The following is a 24,545-nucleotide window of genomic DNA, read 5'->3' on the forward strand; positions in this document are numbered from 1 at the left end:
GTGTTTAAATGCACTGTAGAGAAGCAGCTGCAGCTACATTGGAAACTGCACCCTGACCACTTTTGGTCTCAGAATGAAATTAGTGGGGGCCAAGAAGTGCCCTGCCCTTCCCAGAGCCCCAGTATTATCCACCTCTGGATAAGCAGGCTGACTGAGCCACTGGAGCTGGTCTTTAACTAGACCGATCCCTCTCCCTGCCCCACCTCACAGTGTTGGAAGGGAGGTCATGATGGTGTTAGCTCTCTGTCAGGTCAGAGGCAGGCAGGCGTCTTTGCACTAGGAAGATTCAGTGGTCACCCTTCATGAGACTGGACCACAAAACACATTATGGAGGAGCAGGTTTTGCTAAGACATAATTTAGTTTTATAATCAATCATGGATTAACCATATATGGCTAACTTGGAGTTTAAGGGTGGGGGGGAGTTCCCATCAGTGAAAAAAAAAAATCAGATTTTTTTAAAAAAAAAAATTTAGTTCAATGGAAGTCACCTCTTCTCAAAAGGTTTAAACTTTCCCACTATGACCTTAAAAGCATGTCAAACAATCCGCATCGGATGCCATAAATACAGGTTACAGGAGAACATGGTACAGTCTCAGTGAATGGAATCAAAGGTTTGCTGTCCTTAGAATGTTCTGAAATGTCAAGGCAGTTGCTTGTGTTTAACTGTGAACAAATAAAGATTTATTGTTTTGCACTCCGCAGTGTTGAGATGGAGTGATTTTATGCTGGCCTCGGGGGCTTGTGGGTGAAACGAGATGGTCCAGACACACTGCAGTCTGTCTGGAGTGGTTTCCTGATGGTGGTACGGGACAGTGGTAGACTTGGGCTGGGGAACAGATAACTCGGCTGCCTTAAACTCATGCCCCTGGGTAAAGAGCAGGATATGAAGCATGGCCACCCAAGTCTGCATCTCAAGTCTTCCTGCTTACTGTAGCCCTGACCTTGCAGCTATGTTGGTGATATGCCAAGGGACAGTGCAGCCGTCATCACCACCTGTGCCCTGATACCCCTCCTGGTCTTCAGGTATTGGGCAGAGGAGAGAGATAACCTTTACATAATTTTGAGATTCTTCCTTCACCACGTCCCTACAACTCAGCCTGGGCTTTAGTGGGGTAAGCAGAGTGTGAGCTGCATGCCAGTGCCTGGAATTACTGCACTGCCCTTAACCTCAGGAGGCTGGCTGTCTGGAAAACTCAGGGGTTGTCTGAATAGGTCTCTCCTCAGACAAGGAAGTCACTCTTGGAAGCCTGCAGACTGGCCCTGTGTGGCCTGAGCCTCCTAGAGGCAGCCCACTCTGAAGGGAAGCACTGAGCTTGGCTGCAGAGGTCTCTGGTGCTGTCTGGGGTGGGGGGGCTTTGTCTATAAGGGCACCCAATGTCATCTGATGTTTTACAAGTACAAGGGTTTTTTTTTTTGTTTGTTTGTTGTTTTTTGGGTTTGGTCGGGTAAATCCCAGGAAACTAAGCCAGGCAGAGAAATGGTAGAACACTTTATTCTTGAATGTCTCCCCCCGAGGAAGCAACAATACAGAATCTAAGTCGTCCCCTGTGAAGGGAAAAACCAACAGTCAGAGCTCACTTCTGGCAGGCCCAGAAGCCAGGAGTGCACATTTACAGTGTGGGCAGACTAGACCGCTGCAGAGACCAGGCTCAAGGGCCACAAGACAGTCTGACTTCTGCCGTGCTCTCCCTCTCCCAAAGAAGGAGAGAGAGCACTCATCCCTTGTTTTAGTCCAGGGAACTGAACACAAGCGAATTCAGCCTCTTGATCCCTTTCCCCTAACTTGTTCATGAGAGACCTTGCAGCTCATCTTGTCCTTGTCAAGATAAGGAGCTAAGTAGTTCCCTGCTCTAGTTGCTCACTACAGAGCCAGAAGCCACAGCTGGGCAGGAAGCCTGGGCATCAGCACAACACCCTGCATCTAGGACATGCCCTGCCAACACCATATTGTTTAGGCAGCTCCATGAGTAAGGATCCCTTTCCATCAACACGGAGGTCAAGAGGCGGAGATGTTAGAAGTGAAAAGCGCGCGAGAGGGATATTCTCAATGGTGTATTGGCCCCCAGTGAAAATGGATGACCCGTGGAAGCCAAGTACATTGACAGTGAGTTACAGTTTCCCACCGGGTGGTCTCCAGGGAGGCTTCGGGAAGCCTTTGTCTTTCCCCCTAGATTTGAGGCTCTCTTTTGCAAGCTGCCTATACTTGAGTTTTCCTAACAAGTGTTGGGTAACCGTGGTCTGGGCAGGTCTGGTGGTGGCTGCGGCGGCTCCCTGGCTACCCAGGACCTCACTCACGTGCTGCAGCACTTTGCGAGGTAGCTTCTCCGAATGAGCAATCCACTCTTTCATTAAGTCCAGGACTATAGGGATGAGGCTGACCACACCTCCGTAGTGGTTCCTGGCCTCATCACAGCTCAAGTGGTTCACTACGTCGTGTGGGTACCTGCAGAACAGTGAGCAGGTGGTGAGACCCGTCACCCCAGGTGTGAGAACTAGACACACATACCTCAGGCTCCATCCCTGAGTGTTCTAATCCAGAAAGTTCAAGGCCAAGAGTCCCAGGTACTTCTGGTATAGGTAGCAAGAGCTCTCAACCACCAGGACCAGGGCCTGGAGAACCTCCTATCACCTTAAAATACTGGCTACCTTAATCCTTCTTACACTAACATCTAATGAGCTCCCAAAAATGGATTATGGAGCTTTGGATTCTTTGGGGTCACCATGGAGCCCCAGGGGATGTAACTCTGGTGTCCCACTTCTGTAGCCACTTCTCCCTAGTCTGGTTCTAAGTCCTAGGAGACTTTTGTTTTTTTGTCCTCTGATGTCTGTGACCCAGTTTTCCATCCGTTTGATGAGGTCAGTCATTCTAGTGGGTAGTTGGGTGCTAGGCCTCTGATGGATTAGAGGCTGTGACCTGTGCCAGCAGGGGAGAGCCAGCTTACAGGTTCCTGTCCTCTCGGCACACTCTGCCCCATCTACACCCACGAGGGACTTACTTTGCTCTGAGGCTGCTCAAGTCATTGCTTTGGCTAACCAGGGTTTTGCATTTCTCGAGAAGGCTGTTGGTGACAGGGGTGCCGGAGTGCAGCGCCTCGAAGTGCTGGCAGAGCTTGTTGAGCTCCGAGCAGATGTCCAGGAACATGAGCAGAATTCTCCGGTCCGTAGAGTTGTTGCAGTAGTGTTCCATGTAGCTCTGCACCTGCAGAGGCCGCACGTCAGGAGTTGGAGCTGGAGAGACAGGGCACTGCCCCAGCCCTCCCACGATCACAGGCTCGATGCCGGACAGGAAGCATTCGAATTTACCGGTCATGACAGACAGCTAATGTTTGTGTTCCAAGCACCATTGCAAAAATACTTCCCTAAGTCTGTTCTCCCTCACTCATCACCTAAGCTCTCCACACTAGGTAGGGGCCTTTTTGCGTCCTCGTTTTACATACTTCCTAAAAGGTTCAGACATGAGAAATGACCTGCTTGGGTGCCAACAGAAGTGGCCTGGCTGATTTGCCTCCTCACACAATGGCCTGGGCTCCACCACCCTGCTTACCCAAACCACGGAGGAAGTAACAAGAATCCTTCAGACTGGTTGTACTGCGTTTTGGAGTCAGAAAAAGTCAGTTCCAGGCCTGACTGGAGAAATGATTGTGTGCATGAGGACAGTGCAGTGTGGAACCCCAACCTGGATTCAGAGACTGTCTCCAGTGTATGGGGGAGCAGGTACTTAGGGGGACCAAGTTCATACCAGACTATGATCATATACCAAGTAAACTTTTAAACCCCCCCATAACTGTGTAGGTAACATGCTGAGAACACTAATTCTCTGTTCTGCTTTCCAAAGTTTCCTTGATTAGGGGTAGGGATCCCTCTATGGGTCTTTTGTCAGTTACTCGGAACCACTCAGACTTTGCATCTAAGCATAGGCAAGGTAGATTTACGCTACAGGCCTGAGTAATGGATTCAACCATTCCACAGCTGCTACTCTCCACGGAGTGATGAAAGGTGGGGGTACCTCTGCTTCCTCTGACACTCCAAACTGTCTCTGTCTAGACAGGGCTACTCCGTTTCTTAGTGATTTGAAGGGATTCCTCCCCAGCCTGTAAGGGGTAGAGGCTTCCAACAAAACACCTGTCCAGGCACCTGGGGCAGGCACTGCATCAAGGCGTGACCGCAACAGAGTGACCTCTTTTTTTTCGGGGGGGGGGCTTCAACAGTAGACGGATCTGAGAGCATCCCTTCTGCACCTAAGGTAGGAAGCCCTATCAAGCAGGTGCTCAGGAAGTGGACTTGGGCCACTATTAGAGACTGAAAACCTGTCCCATGCCCTTGGAAGGCTGTGCTACTGTGGGGATGTAGCCAGCTGCCCTTCCAGTAGATCAGGACATGAGCATGGACCAGCTGACCACTGTGATGGGATGGATGGGCATGGATTCAGTTTGCATGGAGCATTTTCGTCATGGGGTCGGCGTTTTTTCAAGTAAACAACATTTTTACAAAATTTAGGTAGAGAATGTAAAGGAAGTCTCTGGCAAAGGTTGCTGGTTTCCTGCGGTCTCACTTCTCCTCGGTACTTCGAGGCTGTACCATGCCCACTCTCCAGCCCCCTTTAAACAGGCATACTTTGGGGGAGCATGACTTCTTTGCAGAGGTCTCTTTTTTTTAGTTCTAGGATTTAGCTTGTGTATATGCTCCTAGCTGTCCAGTGACTTCCTGGAAGGCCTCCAGCCCCCACTGAGAAAACGTGGACAATAACTCACCTTTAAAGAAAAGGATTAAATAAAAGTATCTACAAAACTTCCACCAGTGAGCTGGGCCAGGTGCCAGTCTGTGGCAGAATCTTTTGAGAAGGACCATTATCTGCCTGCTCATCAGCAAATCCCCGTTGCTCAGCCTAGGGCTGGCAGGTGACACCAGACATTTGAGCGCTTAGTATGGGTCAGGAGTTTTCCATGCATGCTATCATTAGATGTGCCTTCCAGGTGGGGAAACTGAGGTTAGTGGGATATGCTCACCAGCCCAAGGCTACAGGGTGCCAGCCAGGTGGGCTTAAAGCCAAGCTGGCTGAGTCTTGAGCCCATTTTTTTAGCCACCTACATATCTGATAGATGGTGATCCCCGAGGGGCTGTTTCCATCTGTTAGAATCTGCGTTGGCATAGACAATAACACACAGCTCTCTCTGGGGCTCCACTGTTCATGTTTTGGGTACGGGGACCGGGCTGGGAAGAACAGCCTCCCCCGTCCTGCACCAGCACCCTGCTTGCCAGGCCTCACCTGTCCGACGCTGGAGATGGGCCGGATTTTGTCGTGGGCATTCTCCCGGCAGTGCTCCAGAGCGGCGATGAAGGTGAACTGTTGCTGCTGGAAGAGCTTGTACTTCTGCTCGATGCTGCGGAGACTCTCCTTCACCTCATTCATTGTGGCCCTCGGGTCTCACGGACAGCAGGGGTCTGTCGGGAGCAAGAGGGGCCTTGAGGTCCCAGGGGTCAGGACTTCCATTCGGCTTTGGAGGGAGGCGCCCTCCCAAAGGAATGTGTCCCTGCTTTGTGGAAAGGAAGCAGGTCCTGGAAGGCGCATGCTTGTTCTAGGTCCTTCAAGTTGTCCACCACTGCACCAAGTCTGACCTTGTCTGCTTACCCTCCAAGGACACACAGTCTGCCATGAACTATGGCTTCCTTCACCTAGGGACAGTTTCTCTGTCCTCAGTATCTCCAGATCAGAGGGTCTATTCTCTCTCTCTCTCTCTCTCTCTCTCTCTCTCTCTCTCTCTCTCTCTCTCTCTCTCTCTCTCACACACACACACACACACACACACACTGTCTCGAGTGTACGTGTACACACAGCATCCAGGACCCCTTCTGCGGCAGAACCTGGGATTCAGGGACATGCCATAAGACCCCAAAACCAACAACATGTTATTAAAAAAAAGTCTACCACAGTGAAGTTGCTGAGAGTCTGGGAATTCTCCCTGTGAGCTAAGTAGGGGAAAGAGTCAGTACTTGGTTGTTCTGTGTGTCTTTCTCTCTGGACTTGTGGCAGGAGCCCTGGCCTTAGGTTTGCAGGTTTCCAGGGCAGGTGTGGGTGCAGACCCCTCCCCTGTCTTAAGTTAACCTGCATTATCTGATCAGTGAAGCCATCTGCAGGGAGGGTAGCCTAGGGGCCATCATTGATGTGATGCTGGCTATCCTCAAGCACTGAGAATCCTCCATGGGCAGAGAGGGCAGGGGGTGCCCTAGTCCATGCTGCCAGGGTTTACTGACCTCGAGCAAAATGCTTAGAGTCTTTAGGGGATGTCAGAGCTGGAAGGAGCCTCAGCAGCCCATACCCATTAACATTCAGGGGTTATATGGAGACCTAGAGACAAGGAGTCCCAGTGTATTTGTGACAAAGACCCCTGACCCCCAGCTTTCCTGAGGCCTAAACACATCCTCACTGCTCCACATCCCTCCACCAGGGCACACAGAGCCCAGGTTCCAACATGCCAGCCTGTGTCACATGAGCCAAGGCCATTCCAAGATGCTGGAAGCAGAGGGGGCAGACACACAGGGTCAGCTGTAAGGAAGGCAGCTTCCTAGTGAGGACAGGGTGGAGCTGGAAAGGCTGTCCTATGGCAGAATAAATGGCAGTAATGTAAAAGCTGAGACCAGACCAGAGTGCAATCTCTATGGATGTTGATCTGCAAATCAGAGAGCTCGGAGATGACTGTAGGGGAGGCCTTTTAGAGATCCAGCGTTGTCCCAAAATCTACCCCATTAACCCACGTGGGTACCTCACTGTGTCTGCCAACAGCTAGGAGTAGCTGTAGCCCTGGTTGGCCTGGTACAAGTCAGCCCCCTGGAGAGAGAGCAGCCCCTTCCTGAACTCTCCATTCTGCATGCTGTGGGCAGGGTGAGTATGGGGCTGAGATCCTTGTTTATTGGGCGTCTGCCATTCCCTCGGTCTCTTCCCCATGGGACAGAATAGCTCACTTGGGCATAGTAGGTTTTCTCTTGTCCCTCTTCAGAATTCTGACTCACCAGGGAAGGGTTGAGGGTAAAGAGGGGAAGACAAAATTTAAATATTAGGTGCCAAAAAAAAAAACTCAGCATCTATTCAAAAGAGAAAATAAATATTTAAAAATCTGCCTGCTTCTGCCTCCCAAGTGCTGGGATTAGAGGCGTGTGCCCCCACCACCTGGCTTTGTTTTGAATTTTGAAGAACACTGCAATAATGTATCCATCTTGGCTGTTGAGATTCGGGAGCTCTTGTGTTCCATTCACAGATGACTGTCCCATCCTGTTCCAGCTTGGCGTTTACTAATGACTCAAGTTGTAAGCTAGGAAAGTCAGAGATGCCTGGTGGTGGCTGTCCAGGGAGATGGAGACTGTGCCTTCTTCGCCTCCCCTGTACCCATGCAGCCTACTGCTGTATGACAATAGTCAAGGCTGTTCTGCCATTACGGGTCCTGGGTTCAGATCCTGTCACCCTGTCTATCGCCCTCAGCTGACAATAGTCTCTGAGCTTGTGCTCTATAACACGCAGGAGGAGACACAGCAGCCACCCAGGCTTGGGGAGGGCATGTCCTGAGATGGCAGGGACCCCAGAGCCTAGAAGGCAGGGCTCATTTACAACAGAACTCAGAGCTACTGTGATTACCTGGCAAGCAGGTGACAGGGGACTGCCACCACAGGTGTACTGAGTACCTAAAGAAAAGTGGGGGCTGCTAGGAGCTTATCCTCCTTGGTGAAGGGGTTAAACTCTAAGCTTGAAAGGAAGGTATGCAGGTGGGCAGTGTATTCAGCTGAGGGGCAGGAGTGTAAGACAAGGCCAGGCCAAGAGACCCCTAGGTCAAGCTGGGTATTTAGAACTGCTGAAGGCATCTAAGCCTTAGGGTGGGGATGAACAACATACTCGGTCCTTCCTTCCCTGTGCCAGATGCAGTCCGGTGCTGGACTCTGCAGTAATGGACACAGTATATGAGGCCCTGCCCTGGGTGAACTCTGCTGGAGTAGGGAGAGGTCAGGGCAGAGCTCAGAGTGGCAGGGTGGACACATGAAAGCCAGGGCTGTGTGGTCTGCCAGAGGGGCATCCACAGGGCAGAAGCCTGCAGACACCTGCAGGACACTGGTCTGATGATGAGAACAGCCTCTCAGTGGTGTTCTGGAAAGCCCTGGGCATGTGTCATTTCAATCCCTGGCCACAGTTTAGGACAAGGGACCACAATGATCACATAGGATGAGCGGAGGATGAGACCGACCCACACAGTCAGGAAGAGGGCAAGCCAGGGTCTGTCGTATCTCAGTGAGCTCTTCTCTCACACTCTCCCTCCCCTCCCTCTTATGTTCCCTAGAGACAAGATGGCAGGCATCGGGTTGGCTGTGGCTGCTGGGGAATGGGGTTGATCTACCAAGGATCTCAAAAGTTACCCAGTCACTTCTAGGGTCTCCCCGTACTAGCTCAACCCTGGGCCTCTCTTCCACTCCTATCCCAGGGCAATGAGGACTAGCTAGCACTCATGGGGCTGCCTCCTGTGTGTTCAGCTCCCCGCCACCCTCTCTGGGCTTCTGGGTTCTCCAAGGAGACAGTGCAAACTTGACTTGCTATGTCCCCATGAGCCCCCTAGAGCAAACCTGGCTCAGTTCTTGATCCTAGCAACTTGTGACACACACACGTCAGGGATGTCACAAAAGGGGCTGTAACAAGGTATCCAAAGTGATTGTCCCTTGAACACAAGCCTCTGCCGCCAAATTAGAGTGGATGAAAGATGTGAATGCAGGCGCTCCTCTCTCTGGGGGAAGGAGGGAGGGAAAAGTGATTACCCCGTAGGTTTTAGGCTTTAATTGATTTGTATTTTTCCAGGCTGCTAAAGAAGATTAGATCATGGTATGAAAAGTGCCTAGGGCTTAAAATAAATGAGGAGACACGAAAGCCACTTCAGAAATGTCCAGGAAGCACACCAAGCCTCCCCAGTGCAAGCTGCAGCTCAGCTCTTGAATTCTTTGTTGGGGAGACAGCTTCTTTGCTCCCCAGCAGACCAGTCTACCAAGGCCTGAGGCCTTTGAGGAAGCAGTCAGTCATGGGGACGGGGGCAAGTGTCACAATCCCAGGCCAGGATGCCTGCTGCCAGCCTTGGGGCTGCCTCTGATTTCACCCATGGCCCTCGGCAAGACTTTTCCTTCGCATAAGTCTCAATCTGTTTCTGCCCAGGGAGGGAGTTTGGTTCAAAACTCCTCAAGCGATTAGAACTTCTGCTCTCTGCCCAGCAGTTGGTCGGGAAAGAGATCAGGAAAGAGGAAATGACTTGCCCAAAGTCACCCGGCCAACTCCTCTGCCCTGTCCAGTATTCTTAGAAGAAAGGTTTTCATTTGACTATGCCTGATACAGTAGCCCAGGAACCCCTGGAAGCAAACCTAACATGATTCTCGACCCATGTAAACAACAGAAGAACTACAGAGGGCTGGAGACCGACGGCTCAGTGGTTAAGAAGAGCCTTTGCTGTTCTTCCAGAGGACCTGACTTTAGTTTCCCGCACCCAGATCTGACAATCATTCTAGCTCCAGAGTCCGAACACCCTTTTCCGGTCTCTGCTCTTCCTCTGCCCCACCCGTATATACATAAATACAAATAAAACTTGTAAGGGTGGGGCTAACTGCTGTCCAAAGTGATTGATGTGAGATCAAGATTAGTCTAAAAACTAAATGAGATACCACTACAGACCGGAGGGCCCACACTGCCCACTTCCCAATGGCCAGTTACTGCTGACTACCTCAGAGCGGTAGTGGGGGGTAATGATCCAGCTGCCCCCACTGCTCAGAGTGGAAACTGAGGCCCAGGGCAGATTTGTCTAGTTCACCATGGCTATTCGGACACACCCAGCGCTTGGACTTTGGGCTGTCCCTGTAGGCTGTGCCTCCCTCCCTCTTGGTCAGCAAGCTGCCACATTTGCCCCTTCCCCAGCAGCCAGCTCTGCTCCTCTAGGCCAGGACCCCTCTGCCTCTTGTCCCTTCAGTCCCTGAGTGTTTTCGATGCCGCTCTAGGGCGGTGCCCCAGCCCCCTTTACCCTGGTTTGACTCGTACCGGCCTTCGCCTCACTGAGTGCCCTGAAGCTTGGAGTGCCTCCGTGGGTATGTGGGCCCCGGAGGGCGGGAAGGCCCACCTCAATTCTCGGGAAGCGGGAGTGGGCGGGGTCGAGGCCTCAAAGACCAGGCGGCCCTGGCCGATTGTGACCACAGGTGCCATGGCAATCAGGTCACATGGCCCGGCTGCCCAAACCAAGAGATCCGTCCAGGTTCCAGCTGACCCCGGCTGCAGATGACTTTTGCTCTTGCAGATACCGGATTCACAATCTGCTTAGCAGATCCGTATCTGCGCTTAGCGTCTTTCGTTTAAAGATGGGGAAACTGAGGTCCAGGTACAGAGTCAGGGTTGGACCCTAAGCGCCCAGGTTCACACGGTAACTGCACCAGAAGCAGGTTTCTGGGATCCGATCTCTCTCAGGGGGGCCTGGGGATCTAGGGCTGTGGACCCTGGGGCGTTGTGGGATTTTTCACATGATAGCCTCTTGGGGCATCCTTGAGTCCTTGCTCTGTGCGCTCTTGGAGCATCCTGGGATCCTTGCACTGTGACTCCACAGGCGTCCTGTAGTCCTTGCTCTGTGGCCCGTCGGGGGTCCCTCTGCTCTGGGGAGGGAGAGCCTACTGCAGTCGGGGCTGCAAAGGATGGAATGGGGAAGCAGAACTTGCCCCAGAGGAGGCGCGCACCGATGACGCACAGCTTGGCGTCCCAGCAACGCGGTTACTAGGGAGCGGCAAGCAGTCCGAGATATGGATGCGACTACTGCCCCACACCTCATCCCCCCGGAAATGCTTCAGTACGGGGAGGACAACCACATCTTCGAGATGATGCAGGTGTGACCGGGTAACCGGGCGCCCGCGGGTGGGGAGTGCGGCAAAAAGACTTCAGGGGCCAGGCTAGCAGCACGGTGGGGAGTGTTAGTCCTCAGTTTCTCCACTTATGATATCCTGCGGTAGTCTCCAGGGCATCATTTGGAATTGTGGTGACCGAGCCTTGGGTCTTACCAAACTGGTCCCTGGCAGCCCAAACAAGGTAGAATCAGCCACCTGACTTCAAAAGACCAGTTCAGGAGACAAGCAAGAGTGGAAAACAGAGAAAGATTTGTCCCATGTGACCATATTGGGACAAGGAACACATCAAAGTCTGGTGATCTTCTCCGGCTAAATTCTATTTGGGGGTCTGGACTGGAGCTTTAGATTTAGAGGGCAAGAGGTGCGTTTATCTAAGCAGCCTTAACGTGTGGTCCCACCCATCACTGACCCTTCTTTGTCCCAGGTCCATTCCCTCCTGCAAGCTGGCCCGACAAGTTATAAAAACAATATGGAATCTCCTCGGGCTGGCACCAGGCTTCATCCTTTTCCTTCTTCCAGCATGAGATTCCTGGGAAATTCGAGTTTCTCAGTGACCATTGTCTCAGCTGTCAGTCAAAGGAAGGAGACACAAGTATTTTGTCTCACTAGAATGTCTTCATTCCTGTTGGAACAGGTTCATGGGCTGTCCAAGTTCAAGATGACATCCCTATCCAGTGGCTTCCTCTAAGGCAGCCTGTTTTCTACTTAGCTCCATCTTCAGAACTGGCCTCTCCAAAGCCCTTATCCTGGCTCCCAGCCTGTCCTGGCTCCCAACCCTCTGTGGCGTAGGCCAAACCCTGTTACCACCTCTGTGTGGTCCACATGTGCTCCCCGCAGGTGCAAAAGGCTTTTAAAAGCTGATCTGGTAAGTTCTAAGCCACTCAGTGATTCTGGGGGCCAAGGGTAAACTACAGCTCAGTGTCCAGTACCCTATTCTGCAATTTGAGGTATTTGAGCCCCCCAAAACAGAGCCATGGTGTCACGAGCCCAGGCCAAGGAACCAGAGTCTCCAGCCAGCATGCTTCCTTTGGAATGTGTTAGTGGTGAGGAGAAACAGAGAGTGGTCATTCACAAATAAAGCAGCTATGTTGGGGGGAGGGGCAGGGACGGGGAGATTGATGACCCTGACCTGTTTTCTAGTTGTACTGATGGAGCAATCACCAAGAAAGCTCATTTGAGTAGTAATCATTCCGTTGAGAGAGAGAGAGAGAGAGAGAGAGAGAGAGAGAGAGAGAGAGAGAGAGAAACAAACGCATTTTATTGTCAACTAATGTTAGCCTTAGGAAGTTATAAAGATGGTGCTTGTTTCCTGCCTGCCCTTGAACCATCTAACATGGGTGTCATCAAAGCCATGAAACGGAAGCAGGTACTGGATCGTGTCCCCTTTCCCCTGCACTTGGATTTCTGCAGTAGTGTGTCTGGCTCTGTGGAATTTTATCAGATGTCTGTGGATCCTATGGGCTTCTCAGATCCACTGCTGTTCACCCACACTGTACCATTTCCAGAGCTCAGTTCACCGGCACGGACTCAGCTTCTTTCCATCTTGTCCTGAGACATACTCTTGGCATTTTGTGTGTGCTTTTCGGATGCACTATCTATGCAATGTCTTAGCCAAGAAGCAAGCAGCCACATGCCCAAGCACAGAGGGAGCCCAGCTGTGCCACTGGACAAAGGGTGGGTGGTGAGGGGAGGAGAGCTGAGGCCCTACGAAGGGAAGGGAATTGCTGGTGAGATCTAGAGATGCGCTGGAACGGGGCTTCCCATTGGTGCTCTTGACTGCCCTGCACACCTGTCCTCATAGGCAGAAGCCCCTTCCTACCTGCCCTGCCACCTAGCTCCTGTCAACTCTCCAGGTCCCTGGTGCCACCCTGACAATTATTTTTTCAGATATGCTTGCTCAGTTGGACGAAATGGCCAAGGTACTCAGGACTTTAGATATTTGGCTGACAAGTATCCTGTGCCCACTGTGGAGCAGCTAACATCTGCGCTGGGCACCTGTTGTAATTGTGCAGACAGGGAGGACTCCAGAACCCATGGAGTGGTAGAGCAGGCGTGAGGTGAGGCAGGGAACACAGGTGCACATGGCAGGCCTGTGCAGGAGCGTAGGGCGGCAGGGATTTACCTGGGTGCACCGTGATCTGATTGATGGTCAAGGAACAGGAAGCATTCTGTGTGGCAGGCATCAGGGCAACAGTGCAGGGCCAAGGGAAGGCTTGTGTGGGGAAGGGTTGGGGGACTTCCTCAGGCCTCTGCTGCCAGGGACCCCAGCAGATGCCCCACTAGGTGATCTCCATGGCAACCAGGGGCCCTGCAGGTGCTAATCTCCTGCTATCTTCTTGTGCCCACAGAACATGCTGGAGCAGGTCCTGATCCACCTGCCGAAGGATCCCATCACCTTCATGATCAACCACCTGCGTCGGAACAATGACAGCGGTGAGTACTCACTCCAGTGTGTGGTAGCTGCCACTGCCATCTCCACCAGGGACCCTACCCATCCTGGCCGCAGCCCTTCTAGAAGCCCTCCGTCCCTAGCTGTGTCTGACGGGAGATCAGAATAGGACAGGAAGGGGAGGGTACTTGGACAAGTTGCAGTAGTTAATTGGAGAAGGCCTTCTTGTTCTTTCTGAGCCTAACTAATAAAAACTCTCTTGCCAAGCTATTAAAATGCAAAGCCCAGAACGACCCATGTAATCAATTATTAATGCTTCCGCCTGCCCTCACCGATGTCGCCTGTTGGGTTTAAGCTCTCTGATCACTCTGCTTGTCAGGTGAAGTTTGCTTTCTGCTCTACCTAGACAGGCGAGCACTCGGACTCTTCCAAGGGTCTCATTATCAGTACCTGCTAATGAGTTGCCGAACTCCCCAGACCTCAGCCAAAGGCGGGTTGGCCAGGCTCACATGCAGAGCTGGGAAGAGAAAGGCCCTCCAATGAGCTGGGCCCTGTCCTGCATCCCATGGTGGTAGATTTGCCAAGTCGAGGGAGGATTCTTCTGCCCTGGGTGAGCCACTTGGGGATCTGCTGTCTTGGTTGGTTATGAATGGTTGGTCCACTAGCAGTCCTGAGGAAGCTTTATCTTACCACTAAAATTAGCATTCAGGGCTTACAATGCCCCCATGGTGGAACTGGGATGCTTACAGTCCAAAATAATGCTAAATCACCTAATAAAAGTTAGGTTTATGTTTGATCTGGGTGTGGTGGCATGTGCCTTTAATCCCAGTACTCAGGAAGCAGAAGCAGGTAGATTCCTGAGTTCGAAGCCTTCCTGGTCTTCATAGTGAGTTTCAGGACAACCAGGGCTACACAAAGAAACCCTGCTTTGAAAAATAGGATATCTCTTTTGTCATAGTATCTTATCAGATAGCAATAGAAATAAAACTGGAACAAATCTTTAGAAACCCATTTTTAAGGGTAGCCAGAACAGGCTCCGTGCCTGCAGGTGTGCCCAGGTAGCCAGAGCAGGCTCCATGCCTGTGAATGCACGCAGGTAGCCAGAGCAGGCTCCATGCCTGTGAATGCACGCAGGTAGCCAGAGCAGGCTCCATGCCTGCAGGTGCGCCCAGGTAGCCGGAGCAGGCTCCATGCCTGTGAATGCACGCAGGTAGCCAGAGCAGGCTCCATGCCTGTGGATGCGTCCAGATCACCAGCCTTCCTCACACATCCTGCTCCTGCACCTTGGTAGACATGAGGGTCCTCTTCTAACTCAAGTCTAGCACATAGACCCCAGCAGGGAGTTCAAAGAGAGCCCAACAGTGTTCTTTTCTGAGGCTCTTCCGAGGCAGGAATAGCTGAGTCTGGGTACCCCAGTACTCTGTCGAGGTTTTGACCATAGACTGGGTGGAAACTGAGCTGTGACAGGACAGAGTCAGAGAACTCAGTCCCTAGAACTTCACCTGCTTCTTCCATCCTTAAATACCCTGTCCTGGGCAATTCTCTCTGCCCCTCCCTTGTTGGTTGGTCACTATACTGTGCTGGAGGAAGTTCTTCATTGCCCTATCTACTGTTGGTGCGAATGTCCTGTCTGGGTGGGTGTGCCTCTTGGAGGATTTTTTTAAGGTTTATTTTCATTTTTTTGTGTATGAGTATTTTGCCTGCATGTGTATGTCGGTGCACCATGTACATGCAGTACCCATTGAGGCCAGAAGAGGGCATTGGATCCCCTAGAACTAGAATTACAGATGAGCCACCATGTAGGTGCTGGTAACTGAATCCAGGCCCTTGGCTAAAGCAGCCAGTGCTCCTAGTGATTGAGCTCTCTCCCCATGTCCCACTGTGGGGGAACCTTTTTAAACTAATAACCTTCAGGCTTCTGTAAACCTCAGGCCTGCTTTTCATGTGTCAGCACTGCTGTGTAGCTGCAGGTTAGTATTTCAGCGTCGGTGCCCTGAACCAGCCTTCTCAATCCCTCTGTCATCGTTCTGGTCTGACCGAGTGCAGCTGAGGCCTGCCGGATGGCTAGCTCTTCCCTGTGTGACAATCCGATGTGACCACCTACCACGCATCTCCAGGGCTGTGGCTTTGCAGACTGCTCTTCATGGAGTTCTTTCTTTATTCCACACAGAACCCTCAGGGAGTGGAGTCCAGGCCTATGTTGGGGACTCCTCGCCATGGTCAGCTTCCCACCCGTCGTCTGGATGGGTGTCTCTTTCTAGCACGGATGTTCTTCAGGACTCATGCTGGGTCCCATAACCACGGTTTTAGAGGCTTAATTTTTCCCCATTTCTCCACCGTAGTCTCAGGCCCTGGTTGAACATTTATGGGACATCTGTGTCTTTGGATGGGGGGTCTTCATAGGCTTTTATTCCCAGAAAAGCAAGGCTAAACAATGGGTAGAGGGAGGCCACCTTGCTGTTGTGATTTTTCTAGGGTGTCTAAGACAAGACACGTGGGATCAGCTTGAGCCACGCCCCTCTGGAACTTAGCAGGGTCCCATGCCATGCAGCCTGCATTTCCCTCACACTTCTGGGCAGCAGTAAGGGTAAGATGTAAGCAGTAAGCAGTAGGGTGCCTCCTAGCACCAGAGCCACCTTCCTGCTTACCAGTAGCAGGGCAAACCTGGGCACACGAAACACTGACCAGTGACTGACGTGGGAGAAGGAACTCATCCCAACCTGTTGAGAGTGCCCAGGAGGGAGGGAAGGAGCCCCTGCACTCGGGCTAGCAGCCCCTTTGCCTCGAGAAAAGCATTTAGTACAAAGTGAGCATTTACGGTGGCCCTGGGCAATATTAGCACAGGCGGCGGTGGGTATAATGGAGCGTTTCGCTTCTTATCAAACGCTTGTCCAGGAAAGCCTTGTATTGGAGTTCTGATACCTGAGGGGTTCCTTGTGAATTTTAAATCGTGTTCCTAGTTAAGCCTCCAAAGGCTCCATGGATGGAAAGGTTCTTTGATTCCCTTTGAAGTGCTTGGAGGAGTCTGATTACTCTTGGCAGTCAAGCAGCCTTTTATGACACTGTTTATAAATAATTACTCATGAGCTAGGCTGGAGTTTCAAGTTAGATTTTTAAGAAACTGAAATTAGTCACATAAGCGAGTATGAGAAATGGGGAGGGAAGAAGGGCCACGATGTTCCTCTTTAAAGCATTTTCTTAGGCGTGTACAATTTGGGCACCACTTACAGGAGCTGGGAACGGAGGGGAGGAACATTCCTCCTGTAGCCCCCCCCCCTCCCATGGCCTTTGCCAAGATGAACATACTGGCTAGGAGCTGGGCTTCGTGGCTGGATGTCCTGGGTACATGCTCAGTGTGAGATGCGTGTACCTTCCAGCACTGCCATCCCAGAACCCTGGGTCTGGCTGGTGGCATTCTGAGGGGTGGGCAAAGGTCTGTGCTTAGAGCAAGGGGTGCCAGTGCAGGCTCACATGGGCACCAGTGCAGGCTCTCACAGTGGCCTCCTGCATCCTGACTTTGGTCGGGCAGGCATTCTCTCTATAGTCATAGCAGTATCCCCAATTCCTGTTCCTCTCTGCTTTTGGTCACCCTCCCCGCTGCTCTCCAAACTCTAGATTGAACTCTGGTTCCGATCCCACGGTCCCCTTCACTGGACCTAATGTCCACAGAGCCACCTCGTTTCCACACTTGGGCTGCAAATGGTGTTTCCACCTGCTATGACAGCTCTCACTCAGATGGCGGCGAGACATGAGAGGCCTTGCCTTGGCCTATGTCTTGGAGTAGAAATGGATTCCTTGGTCCCTGCCCTGAGCCCTGCGCTGATGCTGGAAAATGCCCCCAGCTCTTACAACAGCCTGTGTCGTGTGTTGTGCCCACCCTCCGCCCTTCGCCAGTGGCTCTGCAAGGCACGGTTCCTGGATGGTGGTGGCTAGTGGCCCCATGAACCACAGAGCATCAAGGATAAAGGCGGAGGCATCAGTGCCTGGAACAGCGGTGTTCCTTCCTCCAGGCCATTTTGTGGCCTTGCTTGGAGTATCCTTCCTGGCGGGGTAGCCCTGGCGTGGCTCCCCAGCTGTGTTGGATTCTGTGGTCCTCTGTCCTTTTACTAGAGCCTGGCTCAACCTGGCTACCCATGGGTCCCTCGCAGGTCCCTACGATGCTGACTGGCAAAGGGAGCCTTTTGTAGGTGGCAACAATGGTGAGTCTCAGTGCTCTCATCAAGGCCCAGGGGATAGCTGAGGTGGCCACTGCAGTTTCTTCTGTGTGGGTGGCCCTGCGGTATTAACTTCTGTGGAAAGGTTCAGGTGGATGAGACTTTGTACCTGTCCTCCGAGAGCTGGCCGTTTCCTGGGGACAGCAGTGCCCCTGTTTTTAGGTTGGTGATGAAGCTTACTACAGTGGAAGAGAAGCAGCTACAAGTAGCTGAACCAGGTCCTCCACAGTGGAACCTGGTGTAGTCTCAGCAGGAAGAAGCCAAGCAGTAGGGCCCAGAGTGTCCCCTGGCTGGGCTGAGGCAAGGACATTCTTGACAGGGAATGACAAGTGATAAATGGACATATGTCAGCATCATCTGGGAAGAAAAGGGGCTGCCCTAGGACTCTCAGCTCAATGGAGGGAGTCATTAGGGGGTTCCCTTAGGGATTCTCTGAGCCCCAAGGCTATTAGGAAAAACAGGGCCCATCTGAGCCTTTTGGAAGCCATACCCCTGAAGGTCCAAGGGAACCCCAAAGATCCTGGGACTCAGGCCAGCAGAGCACTGTGGTAGCCAGAGTGTATGGCTCACTTTGCTAGCCTGCCCGCCACGTGGAAGCACATGGAGCCCCATAATGTCCACCACCCATCTTCTCTCTGATGGGTCCTGTGCTACTTGCGAAATTTTCAGAGTTTTGGCGGGGAGGCAGAGGAGGGGGAGACGGGGAATGTCATCTCACACCCTTTTCCACCCTCACCTCGGCAGCGAAAAGGTACTGGGAATTGGGGCAGAGATCTATTTGAACCCAAACAGTCTAGCAGAGTGACCATGTGCTGGCCTCTAAACTGCTGGCCTAAAGGATACTCTCTGGTTCCATCTCCGTGTCTGTTCCCAGAGTGGACAGTCACTCATGCTTCTCCTGTGCATGGAGAAGTCCTTCTGGTTCCACGTGGGTAGTTAAGCCTCGAGAGAGTAGACAGCATCTGTGTGTCCTAAGGCTCAGGGGACTCATTCTGGACAATGTGGAGATGACATCCTCAAGAGACTTCACTGGCAGCCATCCTGGGCTTAGGCGTCCATCTAACCTTGTTGGTACCCCATCCCACCCTTTCATGGCTTCTTTCTCGTCCCGGTTGCCAGCAACTGTTCCGTGGTATCCCAGATGACACCCCAGGGCTTCTGCAGAACCGAGACCATTCCAGAGCCAGGACTTACAGCCGCAAATAAGCTGCCAGGGTTCTAAAAAAATTTGCCTAGAAATTCCTGCATTCGAAAACACAGACTTCCCTGCCTTGGGTTTTATAAATCTGACCCGTACACTGCAGGCTTCTTTCCATTATTTTCTTCTATAAAATGACGGGGTGTGTGTGGGAGATACATTCTGCTAAATAAGAAGGTATATATATATATAAGCATCAAAGGTCGATTTACATAAAATACAACTTTATTTGAAAGAGTGTTCCCAAGACAAAGTCCCTGTTTAAAATGCTTTATGGCATTTGAAAATCCCAATTGTTTTTGATATTCATTAGTTTGGCGAACAAGTTACTGTGTCCGTGTCCCCGCGGAGACAGAAAAATAAACCATCTCTGTGATCGCTTACCTCTCTAAACACAGAGAATGCGTTCTGGGGCGCAAGCGTCTCCCAGCCTCAGGATTATGAATGACCGTGTCATTGGCAGAAATGAAATCTGGGGAGGAAAGAAATAGACCCAACGCAGCACAGACAGGGGAGGCCGCTTTGTCACATTCAGCGCTGACATCCAAATCTTTTTCTTCCACAGTGCCGAAGGTCGTGATATTAGGTCCGCCCGCCTCAGGGAAAACCACCATCGTAAGTGCGTTAGATTAAATGTGGTTCTAGAAGGTGTCATTCATGCTCTGGTGGACAGGAAGCTGTGCACTGGTGTGCACCACCTGCCTGCTCTTTTCTTCTCTTCCTGCCCACTTTCTCATTGTCAATGGCAGTGTATGTTCATAGCCAGGGTCCTAGTTAGGGTTTCTATTGTTGTGAAGAGACACCATGACCACAGCAACTCTTACAAGGAACACAATTAACTGGGACTTGCTTACAGTTCAGAGGTTTAGTTCCTTATCATTATGGCTGGAAGCATGACAGCATGCAGGAGGACTTGGTGCTGGAGAGGTAGCTGCGAGTTCTCCACCTGAATCGTCAGGAAGCAGGAAGAGCAAGTGAGCCACTGGGTCTGACTTGAGTTTCTGAAACCTCAAAGCCCACCCCAGTGACACACTTTCTCCAAAAAGGTCACACCTCCTAACGGTGCCATTCCCTCGGAGCCTATGGGGGCCATTTTCATTCAAACTACCACAGGTGGGAACTCAGAATATATAAAACTACAGTCACACAGCCCTTCAGGGATGAGTGCTGGCTAACACGTGGGCACCACCCCTTGCCTGGTCACACCTCAGAGGCACCCCAGGGTCATCTCCTGGATACACCTCAGCAGTACTCAGGAGATAGCTCAGAAGCACCGGGGCATTCCCCAAGCTGTAGCTGAAGAGTTCATTTCTAGAAGAAATTCTGGGCCAACGGCCTGCATGCATTAGGGGCTCCGGTTATGGAGTCTCAGTGTAGACTGAGAAATAGCTGAAGCGGGAAGGGCAAAGGCCCTGTGCTGTGTGTGTGCTCACACGTCAGTTCTGAGACTTCAGCACACCATTTTTACCACCCTTCACTCTGTAGTCTCCCCAAGGTAAAACCAGACCAGACGGGGAAACACGGCAGCTCCTCCCCGTCCTTTGTCTCTTTTCCATTCCCCCAAACTGGCTGGAAGCTGGTGCCTTTGTTCTGTTCATGACTTTCATCTCCAGGTCCTTGGCTTGACTTTGTTTTTCTTTTGAGACTGGGTATTACTTTCTAGCTTTGGCTGGCCTAGAACTGGGGCTGTAGCACAGGCCACACCCAAACTCAGAGTCCTCCTCCTTTGGCCTTTCATTGCAGTAATTACAGGTGTGGGCCACCATGTCCAGCTGCATGTTCAGGCTTTTGTTTTTTTCTTTTAACTTTTGTTGCATCTTACTATTTTGTATGTGTGTACACGCACACATGTGCACATGTGGGGGGAGGCATACATGAGCCATAGTGCATATACAGAGGTCAGAGGGAAACTTGTAGGCGTTGATTCTCTCTTTCTACCATGTGGGTCCCTGGGATCCAACTCAAGTTGTCAAGATTGGCATCGGGCACCCCAACACACCAAGCTAGTCCCTGGTTGTAGCTATTAAATTCCTCGGGTGCAGAATTATAACAATCTGAGGTGGGGCTCTTTCTACCTTCTAAGCTCGGGTGACAGTAGTAACGGTTAGGCTGTCCCTTGCCCTCCGAGCACTGCACCTCAAAAAGGAACCAAAATGGGTGATCCTTGCACAAGACACCCGTGTGTGCTGCACTGTGAGGGTCAATGAAGCTGTTGTCATTCGTCTGTCCGTCTGTCTCTCCAGCCTTCTGTGTCTCTGTATGCAGTTTTCCTGTTTTATTCTCCTCCTTTCTCATCAGCCTCCCTGAATCCAGCCACCACCATTGTGCTATTTTTAGAGACAGGGGTTCCCCCACTTGCCTATTCTTGGTATTGCCAGGGCTTTGAAAACTGCAGGCTCCAGGGGTCTCCTACAGATGCTGTGGTCACCCCTGGGCCTGGGCCTGGATGGCCAGTGATCTTGAGGCTGGGATCCATGATTACCTATTAGCATCTAGATACCTGCTGGACTCCCTAGTGAGCTGTGCTCTCAGCGACAGGGCAGCTGTCCTTTAGGTGACCGGTGCTCTCTGATCCCTAGGAGGGATTTGCTGGGCACAGCAGGTGAGGAACACAGAGGCCTACGTCCACCTCTTCCTCGTGGGCCACAGAGCTCAGGAAGACCCAGGGGTAAACGGTCACACAGAGCCAGTGCTGGGTGAACCTGCTATGTCTGCTGCTGAGGGGGCCTCCTCCAGCCACCCACAAATGACTGTTTCCCATGGCCAGCCTTTGCTCCGCTGCCCAGCTACCGTCCTGACTCCTCAGCCATCTTTTTCTAATGGAATACACAAGGATTTGGCAGATTTTATTCCATTGGTTTTTGTTTTGTTTTGTTTTTTCTGTTTGTTCAGGTTGGCCTCAAACTTAACAATTCTCCCGTTTCAGTTTCCAAACGCTGGTGTTACAGCCACGCGCTACCATACCCGGCCTTGTGTGTGTGTGTGTCTGTGTATCTCTGTGTGTATCTCTGTGCATGTCTTTGTGTTGTCTGTGTGTGTCTGTGCAACTGTGTGTGTCTGTGTGTGCATGTCTTTGTGTTGTCTGTGTGTGTCTGTGCAACTGTGTGTGTCTCTGTGTGTGTGTGTCTCTCTCTCTGTGTCTCTGTGTGTGTCTCTCTGTATGTGTGTGTGTGTGTGTGTATGCATGTAGACCAGAGGCCTTTGAGTTACACTCATTAGCACCATCTACCTCCTCAGAGACTGGGTCTCTCACTGGCCTGGAACTTGCTAGTAGACTACCTGACCAGCAAGCCCCAGGGATCCTCCTGACTCCATCTTCACAGCACTGGGGTTACAAGTGTGCCCTCATGCCAGGAATTGTTATATGGGTTCCAGGGGTTGAACTCAGGTCTTTCTCCTTGCAAGGAAAACACTTCACTGACTGAGCCATCGCCCCCACCCAGTGGAGTTATACCTAAGGTGTTCGCTTTCATTTCTTCAGGCAATGTGGCTCTGCAAACACCTCAACAGCATTCTCGTCACCAAGGAGAACTTACTAGAAAAAGAGTTTTCCCAAGTGGCTGAGGAAGCCAAGAAACACTACGAGATTTACAAGGTGAGGTTGGCCCCTGGGCCAGGGGCAGGGTCTGTGGCTTCAGAACTCCACCTTCCTATTCACTTGGCTAATTTCCATCTTCTTCTTTTTAAAAATATATTTTAGATGATTTCTTCATGTGTGTGTGCGTGCGCCCTCAGAGGCCTGCAGAGGGTATCAGATCCCCTAGAGTTGGAGTTAAAAGTGGTTGTGAGCCACCTAAAGTGGATGCGGGGAACTGAACTCAGGTCTTCTGGAAGAGAATCAAGTGCTCCTCACCACTGAGCTATCTCTCCAGCCCTCCATTTCCTTTTGAATGAACTGCAAAGCAAAGTCTTGGGTAAAATAAGATGCAGGCAGATATGACAGTGGAAAGGAGGAATTTAGAGGCCAGGCCCTTCCTTGTCGGAAAGCAGGCAAAGAGCAGTGGTTTGTCCTGGTTAAGACATCGTTGTCCAGTCCAGTGAAGAAGGGGTGGGGGCAGCACATCCACAGAGGGGGCCTGGTGGCCACACCTGGGCTGCGGGACTGAGCTGCGCTGTGATTTCAAGGGCGGCCACCAGACACAGCAACCCCAGTGCTAGACTTTGGAAGCGTTTCTTTGACGCTGCAGGGTTCCCCATGGCCCCATGTCCACCCTCAGTGCTTCCCATTCGTGCTTTTGCTCCTGGTGCAGCCCACAAGGATTGAGACTGCTGTTTCCCAGACCCTACCAGCTTCATGTTCACCAGATAACCCCAGCCCAGGCCTGACAGCCTTTCGGGTGCTGGGATTAGCAGCACGCGCCATGTCCTCTGGGGTCCCTGCAGGTGCCACACAGGGACGCGAACCACCGAAGAGATAAGCGTGAAAACCCAGTACAGACTTCCTGGAGTCGGATGCCAGGCGGTTCGTTATCAGCATATTCTAACAGTACAGTTGGGAGAAAGGTTTCCAGGCAACAGTGAGTCCAATCAGTGCAATTCCAGGTGCATATGCGACTACAAAGAGATTCTTTTCTATAGTACGTCTGACCATTAGGGTGGGCTCTGTGGCTAAAAGGCCTAGAATCTAGTGTGGTCTGTTGTGGTTGTTGTTTTACTCTTTTGGCTCTTTTGTGGGGCCCGCCACCCAGCTCCCAAATAAATCACACATGGAGGCTTATTCTTAGTTATGAATGCTCAGCCTTAGCTTGGCTTGTTTCTTGCCAACTTTTCTTATTTTAAATTATCCCATCTACCTTTTCCCTCTGGGCTTTTATCTTTCTTACTTCTGAATATTTTATTTTCACTCTGGCTCTGAAGCTGGTCCCTGATGTCCTTCTCTCCTTGCTCTCTGCTCCTCCCTTCCTAGGGGCTCCTCCTGTTTATATTCTTTGCCTTCCAGCCCCACCTGTTCTGCTCCTGCCTCGCTATTGGCTGTTCAGCTCTTCATTAGACCATCAGGTGTTTTAGACAGGCCAAGAATCACAGCTTCACAGAGTTAAACAAATGCAGCATAAACAAAATCAACACACCTTCGAATAATATTCCCCACCAATGATCTCTGACTGATAGCGTACAGGTCACCAGGACATACAGTACAATGTGACATCTCCCCCAGGGATGGGTAAGGGTTTAGGGAGGGAAGAGTCTGGGATAATCATCCTGGGTGAGGTCTGTCTCCACAGATAGCAAAAAGGTCACCAGGTCGTTAACAGAATCCACTCTCAGCTTTCCGGATGGGATGCCGTATCTGATTTTATCTCCTCCATGGAGAAGACATCCCTGCGTGATTAATATTCCTGGTTCTCCTGGTGCTTGTCTGTGAGCGCAGGACCTCTGTGTGCCCCCCAACAATACGCAGCTAGCCAAGCGTCTTTTAAAAGATTGGTTTTTGTGTGTTTGGTGTATGAGTGTGTATGTGTGTGTGTGTGTGTGTGTGTGTGTGTGTATGTACCTGATGGTGCAGGCGTGTGTGTGTGCATACATGATGCTGCACATGTGTGTGTGTGTGTGTGTGTGTGTGTGTGAAAACCAGAGGTTGATGAGGTGTGTCTTCCTCGATCACTCTCAGACATGTTCTTTTTCAGCCAGGTCTCTCAGTGAACCTGGAACCCACCTAGGCTGGCTGGCTGGCATCTCTGCCTCTTCTACCTTCCCGTATTGTATTTCAGCACACTGTTTCTCTTTAATCAAATGCAAAGATTTTTTTTTCAAAAGTCCCTTTGGGACAGAGAGTGGGGATGTGTCTTGGCATTCTCCTCTGAGGTCCAGGCTCCGTCCTCCTCCTGTGGCAACCCTCGGGTCTGCTGA

At 51.5% G+C, this 24,545-nt stretch overlaps 2 protein-coding genes across 3 annotated transcripts in view; one reads left to right on the plus strand and one right to left on the minus strand.

Annotated features, from left to right (window-relative positions):
- Nucleotides 1-1,169: 1,169 nt before the first annotated feature.
- On the minus strand, nt 1,170-5,411 carry Spaca9 (sperm acrosome associated 9). Its single transcript, XM_038338067.2, has 4 exons — nt 5,268-5,411; nt 2,998-3,200; nt 2,125-2,444; nt 1,170-1,360 (listed from the first exon to the last, which is right to left on the minus strand). The coding sequence occupies exons 1-4, from the start codon at nt 5,409-5,411 to the stop codon at nt 1,170-1,172; spliced, it is 858 nt and encodes a 285-aa protein (XP_038193995.2).
- Nucleotides 5,412-10,795: 5,384 nt separating this feature from the next.
- Nucleotides 10,796-24,545, plus strand: part of Ak8 (adenylate kinase 8) — a 121,875-nt gene continuing 108,125 nt past the window's right edge. Inside the window, exons 1-4 of one of the 2 annotated variants that reach the window (XM_038337621.1) lie at nt 10,796-10,879; nt 13,246-13,330; nt 19,264-19,313; nt 22,180-22,293. In XM_038337621.1, coding sequence (XP_038193549.1) covers nt 10,796-10,879; nt 13,246-13,330; nt 19,264-19,313; nt 22,180-22,293 — 333 coding nt within the window. The remainder of the gene's footprint in view (nt 10,880-13,245; nt 13,331-19,263; nt 19,314-22,179; nt 22,294-24,545) is intronic. The other variant, XM_038337622.1, reaches the window with a different exon arrangement.

This window comes from Arvicola amphibius, chromosome 7, assembly GCF_903992535.2.
Source record: "Arvicola amphibius chromosome 7, mArvAmp1.2, whole genome shotgun sequence".
Classification (NCBI taxonomy): domain Eukaryota; kingdom Metazoa; phylum Chordata; class Mammalia; order Rodentia; family Cricetidae; genus Arvicola; species Arvicola amphibius.